Genomic DNA, 22,337 nt, shown 5'->3' on the forward strand with positions numbered 1-22,337 from the left:
CCCGGCCTTGAATCTATTTTTATTTCATAGTGAAATAAAAATAGAAATAAAAATAAAAATAGGTAAATTTCATAGTGAAATAAAATAGAAAATGCGGACAGAAAATTATGCACAAAATTTTTATTGATTACAGTGAGAAACTATATGTAACCTAAATGACTAATATCAAAGAAATGGTTACATAATTTATTGCACTTTTGTGTGGCTAAATATTATTTATTAAAAGGCTCTTTTAATGATATAGAGAAATGTTAATTATGAAAAAAAGGACACAAAAGCAAATATATGTGAAATATGTAAAGCATAACTGGGTATTTATAAATTATATACAGTTGGTCCCTGGCTTAAAACGGTTTGACTTACAATTTTTCAACTTTGTGATGGTGTGAAAGAGATATGCATTCAGTAGAAACTGTACTTCGACTACCCATACAACCATTCCGCTTCTCACTTTCAATACAATATTTAATAAATTATGAGTTATTTAACACTTCATTATAAAATAAGCTTTGTGTTAGATGATTTTGCCCTACTGTAACCTAATGTAAATGTTCCAAGCACGTTTAAGGTAGGCTAGGCTAAGTTATAATGTTCAGTAAGTTGGGTATATTAAATGCATTTTTGACTTACAATATTTTCCAATTGTAATGGTTTTATTGGAATGTAACCCCCATTGTAAATTGAGAGGCACTGCATGACAGAGAATTAATATCTATTACTATGTTGTAAAATATTGTAGCTGCTAGCCACATGTGACTATTAATTAAGTAAAGTAAAAAATTTAGTTGCTCAGTCACGTTAGCTACATTTCAAGTGCTTACTGTATTGGACAGGAAAGATACAGAACATTTCCATCATAACAGAAAGCTCTATTGGACAGCACTGTTCCCGAATATGTATAGAATTCAAGTCAATAATGAAAAGACAACGCAACAGAATTATAGCAAAGTATATGAAGAGGCAATTAATTCAGGATAAACAAAGAATGACTAACAGTGCTAGCTGGCATTCTGGTGGACCAGTGTCCATAACGTATGTTGAATACCACCCCTTGCCAATAAAAAAGTGCTCAATCTAAATATTAATCAGGGAAATGAAAATTAAAACCCTAATGTGTGATTGTCTCACGTATATTACATTAGCAATAATTAAAATGTCTAAAGACACACTGTTGACAGGAATATGGACCAAAGGAACTCTCATATAGAGTAGAAGGGACAATATCTAGTGAAGTTGAAGATTTACACACTTCATGACTGTATTCCTAAAGAAACCTTCACATTGTGCACAAGGAGGTGTGTATGAGGATGTTCACTGTGACATGGTTTATAATTGCAGAATACTCGAAAATAATCTAAACGATCATTATGATATAATTGGAAATAAGTTTTTATACATTTATACAATGGAGTGCTATACTGCTTTGGGTATGAGCGAATGAATGATAGTTATAATAATCAAATTAGGGTTATCTCAAAAACCTAAAGTTGAGTGAAAAAAGCACATTGAAAATACAAGGATACATAATATATGGTACCAGTTTTAAAGAGCAGTATAATATTAAGAACATTTACATACTAGGTAAATTTTTTAATGTTTGAGTAGAAATGATCTAAACCAAGCCCAGAACATTATTTCTTGTGGGAGAAGAAGGGAATGAGATTAGGCAAGGCTGCTTTAGTATTGGAAACGTCTCAGTCTTAATCAGGATGGTAAGTGGGTATTTATTATTTTTTTCTCTATATCTTTTAAAAAGTTTTAAATAGTTCAAAATATAAAAGCAAACAACCACAAAAAACAACAAAAACAAAATAAAAAACAGGAAAAAGATGGTAAGAGCATTACTACTTAGTATTAATAATTGTTATTGTTTTAAAATTTTTATTCATAAATGGAGTGGTTTAAATTTCAGAAATGTCTTAGAGATTGTCTCAGAATCTGTTAATTCACAGGAATAAAACAAATGAACAAAACTTAATTATAATATTTTCTCCCCATCAAAGAAAGCTTTTCTTTTCCTGTGGGTCTTCTAGTGTGGGCCAAATTTTTGTTTCAAGCAGCTAGTGAAGTTGACATTATTTCTTAGGGAATGAGTCCATTGATTTCATACATTTCTACCAGGAAGTTTCCTTGATAGCCTGAGTTTTCTTCTCCTTAACATCAACCATTCACAGCCAGTTGAACAACTTTGTACCAAGATAAATATCAAATCCTCCCTCCTTGGTATATGCTTTTCAAATATTTGTAGACTGTTATCATACTCTCCTTTGTCATCACTTAGCCAAGCTGTGCAGCTTAAGTCCTTTAATCTTTCCTCATAAATCAGACCCTCTTGCCTTCTAGTCATATTTGTTTCTTTTCTGTAGGGTCCTTCTTGTTTTCTTTTAGAAATACGATTCTTAATAGTTCTCCCAAGAGTACCAAAGTTATCAATTGAGAAAGGAAAAAACAAAACAAACCCAGACCTCTGTAGCTGGCCTATGATCTGGCGCCTCTTTTAGTATGATTGTAATAGCAAATATAGTGGAATTAGAATGAGCATATTTTACTATTTTAAAGATGATCACTCCTCTCTTTCTTTTTGTGTTACACTTACTGGATATTATTCGATTTATGCAATTTATATCATCTTTGTATCCAGTTGTTAACATCCAAAACAAAATTAATTTTAAGGTTTTTTGGGGCCCTTTTGCCCCTGCTTAATGTTGCACATATTGCTAGCTTTGATTACACAAAACTATTATTTACCAATATGAGAGTTTTTAAAAGTATTACAATTAAAGTTACATACTTTATTTCTTAATATGTGTTTCTTTAGCATGCTAACATTTTTTATTGGGAAATGTGTTATTCACAGCACCCACCCAAACACACAGACACATGCATAGACTTTTTAAAATAATCATAATATGAAAACTCAAGCCCTTTCTCATAACTTAAAAGAGAGAAGAAGTCCTCTGTGCACCCACTTCAATCACTTTTTCATTCCTACTCATCAGAAGTTACCACTCTCCAGAATATGGTGTTATTGTTTTTTTCTATAAAGTTTGCCACTTACAAATAGATCTCTCAACAACATATTGTTTATTATTTGCCCAGTTGTATCCTACATAAAAATAGGCTCCTTGTTTTCCCCGTGACTTTCTGTTTTTATTCAATGCTAGGTTTTGTGATTCTTCAATGCTGATATATGAAGTTCTAATTTATTTGTACTGCTGTATAACATTCCATTATAGGAAACTATCCCAATGCATTTATTCATTCCATTGTGGATGGGATTTTTTTTTTTTTGCCTGAAAAACAATATTGACACAAACAATTCTCCAGGTAGACATCTATAGGAGTTGAATTCCAGGTCCTAAGATATACTCATCTTTAACTTTACTAGTAAAGGTGAAATTATCTTCCAGAATGGTTGTATCAACTTCTGTCTCTCCAGCTGTGTGTGATCATTACTTTTGTACCTTATTCTTATGCTTGGTATTAAATGACATTTTAGTTTTTGCCATTCTTGTGGGTGTAAAATCATGTCTGTGTTTTTTATTTGGAAATTGTTTTTAACAACTGATGAGCTAGAATATATTTTTGGATTTTCATTGGCCAATTATTTTCTGTGAAATGTTTGTTCAGATCATATCATTTTTTATTTTGAAATTTTAATCTTAAGAGTTCTTTATATGTTCTGGATACTAATATCCTGTAAGTTATGTGTTATACATAACTTCTTCCTGTTAGTGGCATGACTCAATATTCTATTGTATCTTTTGATGAAGACTTTTTTTTTATTTTATGGTTAGTATTTTTTATATCTTGTTTTTTAAAAATTTGTGTATATTCCAAGATTATAACAATATTCTCTATAAATTACTTTGAAAGCATGAAGTTGCTCTGAACATTTATTTCATTTGTAATTGGTTTTGTTCATATTTTTATTGTGGTAAACTTCATATGAAATATACTATCTCAGCCATTTTTGAGTGTACAGTTTTGTGGTATTAAGTACATTGGTATCATTGTGTAACCATCACCACCATGCACCTTCAGAACTCTTTCATCTTGCAGGACTGAAACGCTCTACTCATTGAACAATAACTCCCATCTTCCCTCTACCACGTACCTGGCCACTACCATTCTACTTTCTGTCTCTATGATTTTTACTACTCTAGAATCCTCTTTAAGTAGAGCCATACAGTATTTGTCTTCTGGTGACTGACTTATTTCACTTACCATAATGTCCTCAAGGTTCATCCGTGTTGTAGCATATGTCAGAACATCATTCCCTTTTAAGGATGAATGATATTTCATCGTATGTATATACAGTACCACATTTTGCTAATCCATTCATCTGTCGATGGACATGTGGGCTGCTGCCACGTTTAAGCTATAGTGACTAATGCTGCTATGAATGTGGATGTACAAATATCTCTTTGAGATCCTGCTATAATTATTTTGGGTATATACCCAGAAGTAGAATTACTGGGTCATATAATAATTCTATTTTTAATTTTAGGGGGAACTACCAAACTGTTTTACATAGCAGCTGTGCTATTTTACATTCTCACCAACAATGCACAAGGATTCCAATTTTTTCACATCCTTGACAACACTTGTTATTTTTGCTGTGTGTGTTTGTGTGTGTTTTTGTGTTTATAGCAGCCATCCCAGTGGGTGTGATGTGGTATCTCATTTAGGGTTTGATTTGCATTTCCCTAATGATCGTAACATTGAGCATATTTTAATGTATTTACTATCATTCATATGTCTTCTCTGGAGAAGTGTATATCAAGTCCTTTGCCCATTATGAATCATTTTGTTTACTTTTATGTTGTTAAGTTTTAGGAGTTCTCAATATATTCTGTATATTAATCCCTTATGAAACATGATTTGCAAATATTTTCTCTCATTCCATACGTTGCCTTTCTATTCTGATCATAGTGTCATGTACAGTTATATGCATAACTTTTATGAACAAAAGTGTTTCTTTTTTTTTTTTTGAGATGGAGTCTCACTCTGTCACCAGGCTGGAGTGCAGTGGTGCAGTCTCGGCTCACTGCAACCTCTGCCTCCTGGGTTCAAGCATTCTCCTGCCTCAGCCTCCCAAGCAGCTGGGACTGCAGGCGTGTGCCACCATGCCCAGCTAATTTTTGTATTTTTAGTAGAGACAGGGTTTCACCATGTTGGCCAGGATGTTCTCGATCTCTTGACCTCATGATCTGCCCACCTCAGCCTCCCAAAGTGCTGGGATTATAAATAGTTCATGAAGAACTATTTTTTTTTATGAAGTACAATTTTTGTATTTTTTGTTGTTGCCTGTGTTTTAGTGTCCTACATAAAAAATTTTTTCCAAATCACGTCATTAATCTTTTACTCTATGTTTCCTTCTAAAATTTTTATAGTTTTAGCTCCTACATTTAGATATTTGATTCATTTTTGGTTAATTTTTGTATATGATGTTAGGTAAAGGTCTGACTTTATTCCTTTGAATGTGGATATCCAGTTTTCCAAGCACCCTTTGTTGATAGAACTGTCCTTTCCTCATTGAATGGTTTTGGCACCCCTATCAAAAATTACTTTACCATATATGTGAGGATTTGTTACTGGCCTCTCTGTTCTATTCCATTGGTCTATGTGTCTGTCTTCATGACAGTACCATATTGTTTTGATTACTGTAACTTTATAGTATGTTTGAAATCAGGAAGTCTTCTCTGACTTTGTTCTTCTTTTTCAAGATTTTTGGCTACCCAGGGTCCCTTGAGATTCCACAGATATTTTTAGGATAGATTTTTCTTTCTCTGAAAACACTGTCACTAGGATTGCATTGAATCTATATCTCACACTAGGCAGTATTGCTATCTTAAATATTAATTTTTCTAACCATGAGCATAGAATGTCTTTATATTTATTTATGTCTTCTTTAATTTCTTTCAGCTCTTTTATGTAGTTTGTATTGTACAAGTCTTTCACTTCCTTGGTTAAATTAGTTTTTAAGTATTTTATTCTTTTTGATGCTATTGTAGATGAAATTGTTTTCTTAATTTTCTTTTCAGGCTGTTCATTATTAGTGAATAGAAATGCAACTAGTTTTTGCATGCTGACTTTGAATCCTGCTACTTTGTTGAATCCATTTATTAGTTGTGTGTGTGTGTGTAATTTTTAGGGTTTTCTACATGTAAGATTATATTATCTGTGAACAGAGATTTTCTACTTCTTCCTTTTCAATTTGGATGCCTTGTGTGTTTTTTTGGCCTAACTACTCTATCTAAGACTTCTAGTACCATGTTGAGTAGAAGTGATGAAAGCAGACTTGCTTTGTTCCTGATCTTTGAGGAAAAGCTTTCAGTCTTTCACCATTACATATGTTTTCTATAGGTTTTTCATAAACAACTTTTATTATGTTGAGGTGGTTTTCCTATATGGCTGGTTTGTTGAGTATTGGTATCATGAAAGGATATGGAATTTTTTCAAATACTTTTTCTGTACCTAATGAGATTATCATTTTTTTATTCCATTAATGTGATGTAACACATTTATTGATTTTTATATATTGAACCATCCTTGCATTCCAGAAATAAATCTCATTTATGGTGTATAATCCTATTAATACGCTGTGGAATTTGGCTTACTAATATTGTGTGGAGAGTTTTTGCATCAAAGTTCATAAGGGATATTGGTCTGTAGCTTTCTTGCCTTGCAATGTTTTTGTCAGGCTTTGGTATCAGGGCAATATTGGCCTCATAGAATAAGTTACAAAGCACTCCTTCCTCTTCAATTCCTTGGAAAACTTTGAGATGTATTGATATTAGTTCCTCTTTAAATGTTTGGTAGAATTCACTGCTGAAGCCAACTCTGGGGCTTTTCTTTGAGTGTGTTGGTTAACTACTACAAATTTGTAAATTTTCCAGTTTTCTACTATTATTTATTTCCAAGTTCATTCCATGTTGGTTGAAGAAGATACATTCTATGACATCTATCTTTTCGAATTCACTGAGACTTAGTTTGTGGCCTAACATATGGTCTATCCTGGAAGATGTCGCATGTGCCCTTGAAAATAATGTGTATTCTGTTGTTGTTGGTTGGATTATTCTGTATATGTTTGTTCAGTATAGTTGGTTTATTGTGCCGTCACATCCTCTATACTCTTACTTAACTTCTGTTTGTTCTGTCCATTATTGAGAATGAGGTGTTAAAGTCTCCAACAATTATTGTAAAACTGTTCATTTCTCCCTTTAATTTTGTCAATTTTTCTTCATATATTTTGATTATCTGTTGTTATCTGTTATCTGTACATACCTGTTATTAGGTACATAAAGGGTTATGATTGTTAGATCTTTTTTGCCTTATCAAAATTTTGTTAATATATAATATCCTTGTCTCTTACACACCTTTTAAAATTTAGAGTCTATTTTGTCTAACTTCATTCTGCCAATATCTGTCTTCCAGTTGGAGAGACTGCTTCATTTACATTTAAAGTAATTACCATTAATCAACTCCTCATTATCCTCCATTACCCACTACACTTTCTAGCATCCTGTAACCACTATTCTATACTCTAAGTTCATGTGATCAAATTTTTTATCTCCCATATATGAGTGAGAACATGTAATATTTGTCTTTCTGTGCCTGGCTTATTTCACTTGCCATAATATTTTCCAGTTTTCCAGTTTCATCCATATTGTTGCAATTCACTTTTAAATTGATCTTGTATTCAGCAACTTTGCTAAAAAAACTTTATTGTTAACCATAATTTTTGTGTAATTTGTTTTAGTTTTTCAATGAAATCAATTACATCAGTAGCAAATAATGCTAATATTGTCTCTTCCTTTTCGGTACTTAATCTGTCATTACTTTTTTGAGTTCATTATTATTCTGGCTACAAACTCTGCTATAGTGTTGAGTAAAAAAGGTGAGAGCAGGTAACTTTACCTTGTTTGTGATTTTCAAGGGTATTTTACCACTAAGTAAGACATTTGCTGTGGGCTTCTGATAGATATTCTTTGTATAATAATTAAGTTTTCCTCTATTTCTAGCATACACACACACACACACACACACACACACACAGAGCGGGAGAGAGAGAGAGAGGCTAATGAATGGTAGTGGATTTTAAACAAACTTTTTCCTGCATCAGTTGAGATGATTATATAATATACAGCATTCTCTTCTGTTTGTTGTTAATATGGTGAATTTAAACCTAACTTGAGTATGACTGTACTTATACACTACTGAATTTTGTTTAATATTTTGTTTAATACTGTCTTTAGTAATAAGTGAGATTGAAATATAATTTTTCATTTTCTGTTCTTGTCTAGTTTTGACATATATGTTTTCAAGTGAATTGGGAAGTTATCCTTTTTTCTATTGTCAGAAAAAAATCTAGTAAGCTTGAAATTGTCTGTTTCCTGAATACTTGATAAAAGGTCACCTGTTAAAATCTTTTGAGTCTATTTTTTTCTTTGTAAAAAGATTTTTGATTACTAATTATATTTCTTTAGTGGAAATAAGAGTATTCCTTTATTCCTAACTTCAATTTAATATCATACTGTGTATTATCATTTTGGGGGTTTATATTTCTCTGTTTCTCTTTTCCTATATCACCAAATCACATACTGAGATGAATAAACATGACTTTCCACACAAGAGAAAAAATATATGAAAAGTGCAAACCTTTCTAAAATTAAAATTTAGGTAAATTTTTGTTATGCTTATCCAACACTTGTTAGTTTTCTATTTTGTCATATAACTTCCTTCCTTTAAGGATTAAATTATTTATTTTCTTGTTTTCTATATTATTTTTCCCTATTTATTGACAGTAACATTCCTTGACAGTGCAATGATAATTGGTGCTCATAAATGGAAAATCCAAGCATTGAAAGTCTTTGAAGCATTTCTTAAATTAAGATAGATTAATAAATAGACTGGATTGGGATTAACTGTGCTATTATATCAGTTTATGATAATTATTAAATAATAGTTATTAAAAAATTAAGAATAACTATACTTGAAAAGAGATTAATAAAGCTAAAAATTAAACATAATTTTAAAAAATGAATTTCTACTATATTTTAAATATAAAGCTTATTTAAATCTTTTTTTTTTTTTGAGACAGAGTCTTGCTCTGTCACCCAGGCTGGAGTGCAGTGACGCGATCTTGGCTCACTGCAAGCTCTGCCTCCAGCTTATTTAAATCTTATATCAAATAAGTCAACAAGAAATCAGGGCTCCTAAAATATCTGGTGTTAAAGGACTCAAAAGTGCTCCCAGTTCCTTTGGCTCTACCATTATAAATTCTAGAAAGACAGGATGGGAACCCAACCTGTCTATGACAGTAATTAAGTTTTTGTCCACTAAACATCTTCAATATGACAGAGCTAAAAAAAGAAATGCAGTCTAGAAATAAATGTGAGAAAATTAGGAGAAAGAACAAAATTTAGTCCTTGCCAGGGACACTTTATGTCCTTTATTATATTAATAATTTCATTATTTCCCCAAACTTTTGATTACAATCTGGTTTGTTAAAATTTTGTTTGGGGAGGAGGAGCAATCAGTTATGGCCTGGGAGACTGATTTGCTGAGGCTCCAGTTCTGTCATGAATATGCATTTGTTCTTTCTGTGTGGGTTTCTTGTAAGTATACCAGCACAGTAGCATTATAAGTTATTTGTGACTTTTCTAATTTTCTGAAAATAGCTCAAGTATGCTTTCCCCAAGAGATGTGAAAGAACAACACATGCCTGAATTTAGGGTAGAGGAAACTTACTGTGGGAGAGTCCAGTGCACTAGCTTGAGAATCAAGTTAGACTCCAATAAAAATTTTGCTAGTAATTACCTCTGAGACTGAATAAATTATTTTACGTTCAATCATCTCATTTACTTAATTTGTAAAAAGGAAGGTTGGATTTGACAATTCCTGATCCTCTTATAGTTAAAATAATTTCAATAGTTCCAAAGGCAGATCTTCCTAAACTTATGCCATTAGCAAATGTGTACTTAAATTTCTAAAAGTTGTGAAAACTGACAAATATTCAAAACTAAAATTTGAAGTGATGGGAAAAATATTCTAACTATGAAACTATTGAAGGTTGGAAAACCATTTGGCTGACATGTCTCGTTTATTCAGTTACACAATCTAAACAGTCTACTCAAATCTCGTAAGTTCTCATGGTTTGCAGGATGAAGAATAATGAAATTTTATGGATTTGTATTTTACTAGAATAGTACTTTGGAAGCATATAGTTGATAATGATGTATTTGTTTTCATTTTTCTAAATTATAGGGTGGCTTCACTCGTAAATATTCGCTTAGCTCAAAAACTGGAACACTTCTTCCAGAATTCCCCAGCGCTCAACACCTTGTATACCAAGGATGCATTTCTAAGGACAAGGTATCAATTACAGATACTTCTCTATTGATTTTCTGATGTTGGCTCCATATGTCAATTTGCTGGGAATTTCATGGCACTGTAGGAAGCAATCAGAAATCTGCATAATCAAACATAATTGACTGATTTATAGGAGAGGCAAACTTTTGTTAACATTGATTAACACTTCCAATTAATTATTTACCATCTCCATGGTAGTGTGTAATCAGAAGGTGGTAAAATAAACCTTAAAAGACTAAACATTATTTTTTATTTAAAGCTGTATTGAGGAAGAAAATACTAGAATGTGTCTGTCACATACACTTTCTTCAATTAAAAGTTTTATGTTTTCAATTATCTCCATTTTATTTCAGTAAATGGTCATCAAGCATTTCTCTAGGACAGAATCTGTCCCTAGCACTGAGGGACAATGCTAGATGAATGCAAGGACTATGCTAGATGAGCATGAACTTTCTTTACTTCTAAAATTCTGTGTTCTCTTATATTTGCATTTTTTAAAGTTAAGAAAGAATCATTTTCATTGGGATTCAGTTTATAAATAATTCTCAATATGACTTTTCAATGTTTATGTAATAGCGTGTAAACTAAATCTTCGATTTCTGTACTTCTAAAGTCATTTGTCGGGGATCTGTTGGCTGTTTAGTAGCAGAGACCATTATTAAATTAGAGCATAATTATTTCTACATTTTTGTTTCAACCAAAGTACATGTTTCATTAGCATTTGAAGAAGACATCTCTTATAGTATATTGAGTTAGTTCATATTTCTGAGGTACAAAGATAGAGGAATACGATTAATGTCCAGATGCTTTACTTTAGTAATGGGCTTTTTGTAGAAATGAGGTAAAGATAGCACATTGATTTAAAAAAAAGTTTATTGGCATATAAGTAGAGATGCACAGTAACTTACAGGGCTCATTTTGATGACAGCCATACTCTGTTAAGAACAGGCAAGGTATTCTTTAAAAAGAATGAAAACATGTCTTTTGCAGCAACATGGATGCAGCTGGAGGCCATTAACATAAGCAAATTAATGCAGGAGAAGAAAACTAAATACTACATGTTCTCACTTATAAGTCTAAACACTGGATATTTCTAGTCATAAAATGGCAACAGTAGATGCTGGGGAAGGGGGAAGAGGGAAATGGGTTGAAAAACTAACTATTGGGTACTATGCTCAGTATCTGGGTAATTGGATCATTTGTATTCCAAACCTCAGCATCTCTTGGTATACTTACATAACAAACATGCATATGTACCCTCTAAATCTAAAATAAAAGTTGGAAAAAAAATAAAGTAAAATATACCCTTAAAAAAAAGAATAGGCAAAGTATTGAAGATAATTCTCAAATGCCAAATCCAAGGGAGTCTCTCAAACTGTTCAATTCTGACTGTTCTCTCCCATTACATTTCTCAAGGTTATCACATAATTTTTACCTTATAGATGTAATGTGTGATATGATGACTTCATGTTTGAGAATCCCCCAGTAAATGTTAACATGTGGCAGTTTGTGAGGATTCCTGTGGAAATCAGGAGGATCTCAGTCTTCTGAGGGAGGGTATTATTGGGTTACTTTTGTGGAGAGGATTGCTTCCATGCAAACTTATCATGAAGATGTTTATGGTGTAAATATACCTGGTGAGAGAGAGGGGGGGACCAAAAAGGCAAGCAACAAAGAAGAAAAGAGAGGTGAGAAACAGGCTCCAATAGTTTACCTCAATAGTTTGCTGGGAATTTCATGTTTCTCTGCTGGCCTCCAAGGAAGTTCATACCTGCCAATTTGAAAGACTGGTCTGTAGATCATTTCTCAGGTATCAAGGTGCTTTTATAACCCTTGGTTTCTAAGTTCATTCCCAGTGGACTCCATCATGAAAGCCAGGGACTGACACTCTTTTTTGAGGACAATTTAGCTCTGTCACCTTCCTTGCCATTAGCCAGGCTCCTCAGGTAACTTATCAGTTCCTAGAAAGTGCGGTGGGGCTAAAATCAAGCACTTTAGGCACCTGCTTCTTTTTCTTTTTCTTTTTTTTTTTTTTTTTCTTTTTCTTTTTTCTGTTGAGACAGAGTCTCGCTGTGTTGCTCAGGCTGGAGTGCAGTGGCGCGATCTCGGCTCACGACAACCTTTGCCTCCCGGGTTCAGTGATTCTCCTGCCTCAGCTTCTGTAGCTGGGATTACAAGTGCCTGCCACCATGCCTGGCTAACTTTTGTGTTTTTAGTAGAGACGGGATTTCCCTGTGCTGGCCAGGCTCGTCTCGAACTCCTGACCTCAAGGAATCCACCTGCCTCAGCCTCCCAAAGCATTGAGATTACAGGCGTAAGCCACCGCGCCCAGCCAGCACTTGCTTCTTTAAGGCCGAAAGAATGGAAACTGCCCAGTGAAAAGCTGACTCCAGTGAGGGTACTGACTGAAGCTGGGGGCCTGCTACTCATAGTGTCTCTCGAGGCAGTTGTCTCCCCCACCACGTGCTCACTGTCTTTAGTGGAGCTAAGCCTTGCCTCTGCTCCTGCCCACTCTAATACAATGTCTACTCTCAGAAAATTGACTAAGATTATGTTTACAAAGAATGCAAGGTACACTGGAATTAAAATTTATTGCGCTAAGACTATGTAAGTATTAAATAAACAAATTAAGTATTATACTAATTGTAAGTTTTAAAAATTTTGATGATTTGTATATAAAGCAATAAATTTTGTAACAAATAGAAATACTTGTGAAGATAAAGGCTGACTTGTATTTTAATAGGTTTCAGGGCTCAAAGGATTAATTTTAAAAGAATTTATTGATACAGAATAGATGTACATATTTTGGGGGCACATGTGATAAATATGCTCATATAATTTGTACAGATAAATCAGTGTAATTGGGTTACTGATTACCTTAAATATTTATCTTCTCTTTTTGCTAAAGACAATTGAATTGTTCTCTTCTAGCTACTTTGAATATGCAATAGATTATTGTAAGCTATAATCACCCTACAAATCTATCAAACACCAGATCTTATTTCTTCTATCAAATTGTGTATTTGTACCCATTAATCAACTTCTCATTATTTTCCTCTCCCCCTCTACTTTCCGACCTCTGGCAACCACCAGTCTACTCTCTACCTTCATGAGATCCACTTGTTTAGGTCCCACATATGAGTGAGAGCATGTGATATTTGTCTTTCTCTGCTTGGCTTATTCTACTTAACATAATGCCCTCCAGTTCCATCCATGTTGCCGCATATGACAGGGTTTTATTTTTTATGGATGAATAATATTCCCTTGTGAATATACCACATTTTCTTTATCCATTCATCCATTGATGAGCGCTTAGGTTGATTCCATATGTTGGCTATTGTGAATAGTGCTGCCATAAACATGGAAGAGCAGATATCTCTCTTTGATATATTTATTTCCTTTTTCTGGATATATACAGAAAGCGTTAATTTTTGACAACAGTTATGACTTCCCTTCCATCTTTCATGTCTTACTCATCCTCATTTTAAACATATGACTTGGAATAATCTGAAAATGTAATAGCATTGCCTGAAATATAGAGCAATTCTCATTTGCATTGATGGTAACATATCCTGCTAGAAGTATTCTATAGTCAGCACAGCTCCTTCAAATGAATCAATAATGTTCATGTCATGGTTCTACAGCTCTAAGCTAAACCACAAACATACGTGTATTGGGTTGCGGGAATAAAGGGAGATGCAAAGGGTTAGGATAGGACACCTCCATCACCACCACCACTCTAGATGCTATTGGAATCAAAATAGCTGACATCCATCAGTTTCTTAATATGTACTATGGATTATTCCAAACACTTTATATTTGTTCATTCATTTATCCTTCCTAGCAACCCTATTTTATAGCTACTGTTATTATCATGTCAATTTTAGATATGAGGAAATTAAAGCACATAAATATCAAGTAGTGTGCCTAATGTTACATAACTAGTAATAACTAGTAAGTGGCAAATTAGAGCTGCGATTGAAATCCAGGTAATCTGAAGGCAAAGTTCACACATTCAACCTCTAAACATTGCTTTTTTTCACGTAGAGTATATAACTGGCAACAGGTAGGGAAATTTCTAACATGTAAAATAAAAGTTTTAGTTTGAATGTTATTAAGTTGCCAGAATATTATCTAGTTCTAGCCTATTGCAAATTTTAGAATATATTTAAAACTTTTAAACTATGCTATGCAAATATCCATGGTAACTTGAAAATAGAGACTTTTCATAATAGACATTCAGTGTTTGAAACTTTTTTTGGAAAACGCATCATTTGGTATTATCACTAACTCCAGATAATGTTTAGTAAGGGCTTACTGGGTGCCAGGCACTGTTCCATATGTATCACATCTTACTTTATTTGATTTTCTTAACACCATGTAAGTAATATGTTATTACTGCCTACTTAAAAAGTTTGGGGGCTCAGAGACAAAGCCACTTTTGCAGTCATACCTGGTAAGTAGTGCAGTGAAGGTGGGCAACCAAGTTGAGCTGACTCCAGAGCCAAAATTTGAAACCATTATGCCATACTGCTCCAAGCATCCACTTCATAAAACTGTGTGAAGATTTGATGTATTTTACTACTTTATGTTTATTTATCCAAATCTGTTACTACTTTTACTACTTTATGTTTATTTACCCAAAAATTAATTTTAAAAAATTAAAATTAAAATTAAAATTTAAATTTTAAAATTTAATATTTTAGTAGGCATAAAACTAGGATGTTGCTTTGGTCCATAGTACTCTGAAAAATTACCTTTTTCATATTATACTGTAGTTGTCCATTTGTTTGCTTTTCTCCCTTCACAAGGCAGTAAGATCCTTGAAATAAGAATTTTGCCTTAATTTTTGAGTCCTCAACATTGAGCATACTGCTTGGTACGTCATAGGATCTTTTAAAAAATCTGTGTTGAACAAATTAACAAGAAAAGGCAGTGTTAAAAGGATACTTTGGTTAAGCTTTTTCTTCCTTGAAATAGGTTGATACACTCATAATGATGTACAAAACTCACTGCCAGTGTATCCTGGACAATGCAATTAATGGAAACTTTGAAGAGGTAAGAATGACAAAGAATGCTTTATTTGACCCTATTATATATGCTTTCATGTTCTGTTCTTAATGAGTTCATGTTAAAGAAAAAAATCTTAACATACTTTTTACTCTGCAACTAGATCCAGCATTTTTTATTACACTTTTGGCAAGGAATGCCTGACCATCTTCTTCCCCTACTCGAAAATCCTGTTATCATTGATATTTTCTGTGTTTGTGACTCAATTCTTTATAAGGTAAGCACTTTGGGATGTCTTAAACATGAGCCATTTATTTCTTTACATAGCATTCTATCTAAATTCTTGCAATATATTTTCTTGCAATATATTCTTGCAATATATTTTCTTGCAATATATTTATATAATTAAATATATTTTCAGTAAATATGTTATTTATGGCTGGAGATACACTGTCTTTTTTTTTATGAGAAAGCAAGAATTTAATAGTGCACGTTTAATAGTGTATGTGTTTTAACTGAAGTTTACATTAAGTAAAACAAACTCAATTTCTTTTTACAGCTAATAATGAATCTATATGTGACACACTTATTAATATGTGAAAACTTAGTTAAATTTTATTAATTCTCTAAGGTGTTTTCGGATTAAAATAACACAATGGATTTTTTTCACAATGCCAGTGTTTTGGCAGAAAGCAGAATTAGGCACCCTCATGAGATTAATAACTTGAAAATCTCAAAAACCTCTAACTTTAATGCATTAACGTCTAATTCTCTTCTCAAACCAAATCAGGGTTCTTAAGTGTCTGCAGAAGGATCTCGAAGACATCCTAAATAAGGACAAACTGATTGTCCTTCTAGGCAAACATTTATTTAATGGGAGACAGAGAGAGGCTAATTCCTGACAGTCTCTTCCCTGGTGGCTGCAAGTTCTAAGCTGATGGATAAAACTATATTGCAATGTGGGTACTTTAAAGTGAGTTTGCCTACATTTGCTTGCTAACTTACCATAAGGAAAAACAAAAGCTTTCCTTTTAAAAAATAATCTGAGTTGGCAAGAAAACCCAAGCTGGACGCTGTTAAACATTTAGGAAATAAAATCCTTCTAAGTTAGTTGCCACTATCAGATTCTCAGCTTTGCAGAAAAGTAAAGCAAAAGCTATTTATAGATAAACTAAGTCCAGAAGCCCCTATGCAGACCAAGAACTAATGAGACAACTTGAATAAGAGAGTGCATATTTTTATCCTCTGTCTGGTACTTCCTCATCACAGGATAGGAGAAAGGAGGAATAAAGTACAATATATTTTCTGCCTTTAGTTCAAGTTCAAGTTGAAAAAAATTTCAAAGGCGAGTAAGGATTGTCTTGTTTTTTTTTTTTTTCTGGATTGAATATGAATGCCATTATTTAGAGAAAAAGTTTAATTTGCATTAATTCTTTGTAATGCTTAACACTTGACAAGGCTCCCAAAAGGGGAGAGGAGGCAGCTCCATGAGTGAGTATAAGAAAAGACCTGGGGCTCATGCACACACATTTCCATCAGAGCAAAGCTTTTTGGACTGTCATTCTGTTTGTCCAAGAAATACTTTTAAAACATACTTCTCCCTTTAAGTGATCTATTTTTTTTAGTCTAGTATAAAAATCCTGACTTTAAATATCTTTAAATGAACCCGGTTTCTCCTCCTCATGGTGGACCCAGACAGGCACAGTGAGCTCTGTAAGTAGAACGGTGTAAGATGAGCTTCTACAAAAATCTTCCTCCCACCTCTAGAAAGTGGTCAGCTTTTCATCATAAAATGGTATATGATTACCATGGACCAATCCATTGGTAATTAACATACTGAGCATATACATATACAGTGCTATCTCTTGTTTTTTATTGTCATACACACTCACACACAACTCATACATACATTCATTTTGGAGATAAAATTATAACTTTGAGAAAGGAGTTAACATGTTATTCTCTAGGAAGCTAGGAATAAAAAGTAGTTGACCAATAATACGTCTTCTATAGAAATACTAAGTAAAGATTTGTATTAACCTCTTTTGCTATGATTAAGGTTCTTACAGATGTACTCATTCCTGCAACAATGCAAGAAATGCCTGAAAGGTATGTTCAGTTAATAAAACACGAGCATTCCTAGTATAGGATTTAACTTTATACATTATATTAGAAGAAAACATTAGGTAGTAATTTATTCACTTATCAAGAAGACTATTTTCTACTTTTTTCCCTTTGTATTTGCTGGAAGAGATGTGTCTTATAGTTGGCCTCAATAAACAAAATGGGTGAAACAATCCTTCAATCCCTTTAATTTGAGAGCGGCTAAAGTGAAAAATAGATTTAAGCACTGTTGACCTTCGAGAAATTTTTCAATGGAAACTAGCTGGAGTATGATAAAAAAGATAATTAATGAAAAATAACCACAAGAATAAAACTATAGGAGAAATTATCGTATTTTATTATTAACTTTTGTCTTAATTACAAAATCAGAAAGTGGCATGATGAAATTACTGCCTTTTAACATAGGAATAAAATCTCAAATAGTTTATTGAAACAATACCAGAAGATTTTTCAAAAAAAAACTTTTCAATATAAGAACAATAGAATTCTGAAAAAAAAAGCCAGCTTTTTCTCTGAAAACAAAATCTAATGAAATGATAAAATTTATTTTAGTATTTTGGGGGTACAAATTCATATAGGACTGGACATAGTTGGTGCTCCAAAAATAGATGTTGCTTGGTAAAACAAATTTTACTTTTTATTTACCTTTTCCTCTAGATTATTTCATCTATATGATAGTTGGTATTAGCCTGATCAGTAATGTCTTTTAATTATCAATTGTAGTCTTTAAATATCTATTCTGTACTGTGAATTGGGTACTTGAAGTGGAGTTTGAAGAGCTTGAGTGTTTTGACCAAGATGATAACAGAACATCTCATGTACCCCATAAATATATACACCTCCTATGCACCCACAAACATTTTAAAAATATAGCATAAGAAAAGATGATAAATGGCAGATCTAGGCTGTCTGACTTCAAAAGTACTGCTCATGAAATCATAGAATAATAGTATACCTCAATTAAAATATAATTGTTTAATGCATTTTTTAACAATGAAGCATTTAACACATAGACTTCTTTGTAGCTTATTAGCAGACATAAGAAATTTTGCTAAAAATTGGGAACAGTGGGTTGTTTCATCCTTGGAAAACTTGCCAGAAGCTCTAACTGACAAGAAAATACCTATTGTGCGAAGATTTGTATCTTCTCTGAAACGACAAACATCTTTCTTACATCTTGCCCAGGTATGTTGGTTGCTAAGTCGAGAGCATTTGAGTCACCGTATAAAAAATGAATCTTCTGATAAGGACAGATTGAGGAACTTTCATAGATTGAAGGGAGCTAAGTAGACAACAACTAAATGCAACGTGAGACCCAAAAGTGAATGCTATGATAGAAAAAGCACATTAGTGGGAAAGCTGGTGAAATTTGAATTATGTCTGTAGTTAATAGTATTGTACCAATGTTAATTTCATAATTTGGGTAATATACAATAGTTACAGAAGATGATAAGAAGTTGGATGGAGAGTATACGGAAATACTCTGCACTATCTTTGCAACTTCTCTGTGATTGGAAATTTAAAAAACTTGAATGCAATTAAACATTTATTTGCCATGTGAATCTAATTGGTACAAATTAAGGTTGTGAGAAATAAGCCTATGTGATACTTAATATTGTGAAACCGCAAACTCAACACATTTTAAACTGCTGACTAATCATGGCTCTTTTAAATAGGGAGAGCAAAAGTAATTCATAAGTTAAGAATGATGTATTTGTATATTGTTAAAATATATTTCTCTTTCCCCAAAATGATTATCTGCTTTATGAAGGTTTCTTGCCTTCTAAATTTTAAAAGACAAGCTTGAGATGATTTCAGATACAAAATGTAACATTTAAAAATTCTTATTTTGTGATCATGGACAAAGAGAATCCATTTATATTTTCTTTTTTTAATTTTTTATTATACTTTAAATTTTAGGGTACATGTGCACAACGTGCAGGTTTGTTACATATGTATACATGTGCCATGTTGGTGTGCTGCACCCATTAACTCATCATTTACATTAGGTGTATCTCCTATAATTTTCAGACTTTTAACAGAGATGATCATGAGTCTCAGCTACTGCTTTTGTCTTTAAAATAAGAAAAAAGTTATTTATGATACTTTTATCTCAAGGAACTATTTTTCTGATAGCTAAAAATTTCTTCTAGATACATTAGAAATGATATAGTGTAGTGTCTTCTTTACTTTCTCTATGCAGATTGCCAGACCAGCTCTCTTTGACCAGCATGTCGTTAATTCTATGGTATCTGATATTGAAAGGGTTGATTTGAACAGCATTGGCTCTCAAGCCCTTCTTACCATTTCAGGCAGCACAGACACTGAATCTGGTATCTACACTGAACGTAAGTCCATTCTCTTTGTTTAGAACAAAGTTTTCCAAGCTCAGAAAATTGACATCTTGAGCTGGGTAACTCTGTTGGAGGAGCCTGTCCAGTGTGTTGTAGGATGTTTAGCAACATCCCTGACCTTTACCCATTAGATGACAGTAGCAGCCTCCTCCAAGCTGAGACAACCAAAAATGTTTCCTCACATTGTCAAAGGTGTTCTGGGCTGAAAAATCACATCTGATTGAAAAAAAAACCTGGTTTATAAAAATATTTTTAATTTAAAAAATGTATCTTCTAAGAAAAAATAGTTATAATTACTCACCATGGAAAAGATAGAAAATATTGAGGAAAATAAGTCATCTGTAATTTCATTACCTAGAAATAAATGAAATGGAAATAATCTGAAAATAATCAAAATGGTTTTGAGTTTTGTAAGTTTTCTTTCAGTTTTACATTACATGTATAGAAATTTGCATGTTTTATAGTCTTGTCATCCTGTGGTGTGTGATACATATCAAAATGGTATCTCAGCACAATACTGCTTTTCAAAGCAGACTCTCTACTCAGGTTTGGACCATCTGACAGAGCTTACCAAGCTAATATGCATGGCTAGACAACTAGGCTTGAATTTCAAGGGATAACAGCCACTATTTTTTCCTCCCTCTGTCTTTGAAAAGACAAAACTTGCAGCCTCCTACACACTGGAGCACAAACTATGGACTGCTCTCTGGGGCCCAGTCTCAACTCCACTTTTTATTGCCTAACATAAAATAGTATTACCTTTTGAGATTCAGTAAACTTTAAACCCTTTAATAAAAGGATAGTCTTAAACTGCCCTTTTAAATATTACATGATAAAACGTTATTCAGGTAAATGGCTCAATTCTGCTGTGAAGAACTTAACTTTTACTAAAGATAAAAGATATTTTGGAAAGCAGGAAATCACCAAGCTTAGGTTCATTCATTCGCTTTTAACTAATCTGTTCCATTTAATGAAAACACTAGACTCAAAATGAATATTTAACTACATAAACAACTTAATCTTCCCTAGTATATGAATACATATATAAGATTTAAACCTATATTTCAATATATACCAAGATATATACACTTATTAAAATTTTGGGCACACTTCAAGAGGCTGAGGTGGGAAGATTGCTTGATCCCAGGAGTTCAAGACAAGCCTAGGCAACATAGCAAGACCTTGCTCTACAATTTTTTTAAAAAATTTATCCAGGCTTGTTAGTGCGTGCCTGGAGTTCCAACTGCTTGGGAGGCTGAGGCAGGAGGGTCACTTGAGCCCAGGAGTTTGAGGCTGCAGTAAGCCATGATCACGTCATTGCACTCCAGCCTGGGCAATAAAGCAAGATCCTGTCTCTCTCTCTCTCTCTCTCACACACACACACACACACCATTGAAGAGTACAGTACTAAGGATTTTTTTGTTACTGTTTTCAAGATATGATATTAATTCTTTTCACACATTTATCTGTCTTTCCCTTTCATGCTATCAAAGTATTGATGATTCCAAGTTTTAGGTTTTCTCTTGGATTCCAAGTAGAGTACAATATTCTGTTTTCTTTTCTTTCTTTTTTTTTTTTCCTGGGTAGATGACTCTATCACTGTGTTCCAAGAACTGAAGGATCTCCTTAAGAAGAATGCCACTGTGGAGGCTTTTATTGAATGGTTGGATACTGTGGTAGAACAGAGAGTTATTAAGGTACTTTTTAATGACAGATTCAGAAAATAAGCTCCTTGTTAAGAGTAAATGCTAAACTGGCTATAATTTTTTGTCTGGGGGGAGAGGGGTGGAAGGCTGTGTATGTAAAGGCTTTGAAAAGCTTTTGATGCTCTACGAATAAGGCAGGCCAAATATTGAAATTAGGAATATGTCAACATTTGAGAGCATTGGGCATGGATTCCATTATATTTCTCCTTTCTTGCCCAAAGACTACAAGATGCTCTGCCTTCCCTAACAGTCAATAACATTACAGCTGAGTAACATCAGTAGAGAAAGACAAACTTAGAAACTGGAATAATCTGGCCCATTTCTAAAAAGCAAGATTTCATAAATGCTGATGGAAAACATGGTTCTAAGCATTTGCATTTCTGAATTTCAAAAGCTCAATATTTTGTGTTTTCTCTGTGGTTTCTTCACCTTCTTTGGTTAACCTAGTCATCCATTGTGAAACAAGCAATAAGAACAAATATATCCATCACTAGTTGGTGTTGGCCATTCCATATCAAGGAAACTAGTTATAGTTTGGAGACTTTTTTCCTTCTGTAAGGAAAATAGATTATCATTCAGTACCAAAGAAGTCAGAGTTAATCATTCACAAAAATATATAGCCCTTCCTTCACACCTCACCTTCTGTTCTTTTTAAAGCTCTGTCAAAGAAAAATTAAAAAATAAAAATATTATTTCATTTTGTTGTCTAATTCTATTAGGAAACAAAGCCATATTGAATAAAGACTTATTACCCTTAAAACATCAG

At 33.0% G+C, this 22,337-nt stretch overlaps 1 protein-coding gene across 1 annotated transcript in view; it reads left to right on the forward strand.

Moving 5' to 3' along the window:
• The window catches only part of RFX6 (regulatory factor X6), a 55,095-nt gene that overhangs the window by 23,526 nt on the left and 9,232 nt on the right, over nt 1-22,337 (forward strand). Inside the window, exons 7-13 of the mRNA XM_024248821.3 lie at nt 10,273-10,380; nt 15,358-15,435; nt 15,551-15,664; nt 17,447-17,496; nt 18,537-18,696; nt 19,715-19,859; nt 21,453-21,562. Coding sequence (XP_024104589.1) covers nt 10,273-10,380; nt 15,358-15,435; nt 15,551-15,664; nt 17,447-17,496; nt 18,537-18,696; nt 19,715-19,859; nt 21,453-21,562 — 765 coding nt within the window. The remainder of the gene's footprint in view (nt 1-10,272; nt 10,381-15,357; nt 15,436-15,550; nt 15,665-17,446; nt 17,497-18,536; nt 18,697-19,714; nt 19,860-21,452; nt 21,563-22,337) is intronic.

The sequence above is a fragment of the Pongo abelii genome, chromosome 5 (assembly GCF_028885655.2).
Source record: "Pongo abelii isolate AG06213 chromosome 5, NHGRI_mPonAbe1-v2.0_pri, whole genome shotgun sequence".
In the NCBI taxonomy this organism is placed as follows: domain Eukaryota; kingdom Metazoa; phylum Chordata; class Mammalia; order Primates; family Hominidae; genus Pongo; species Pongo abelii.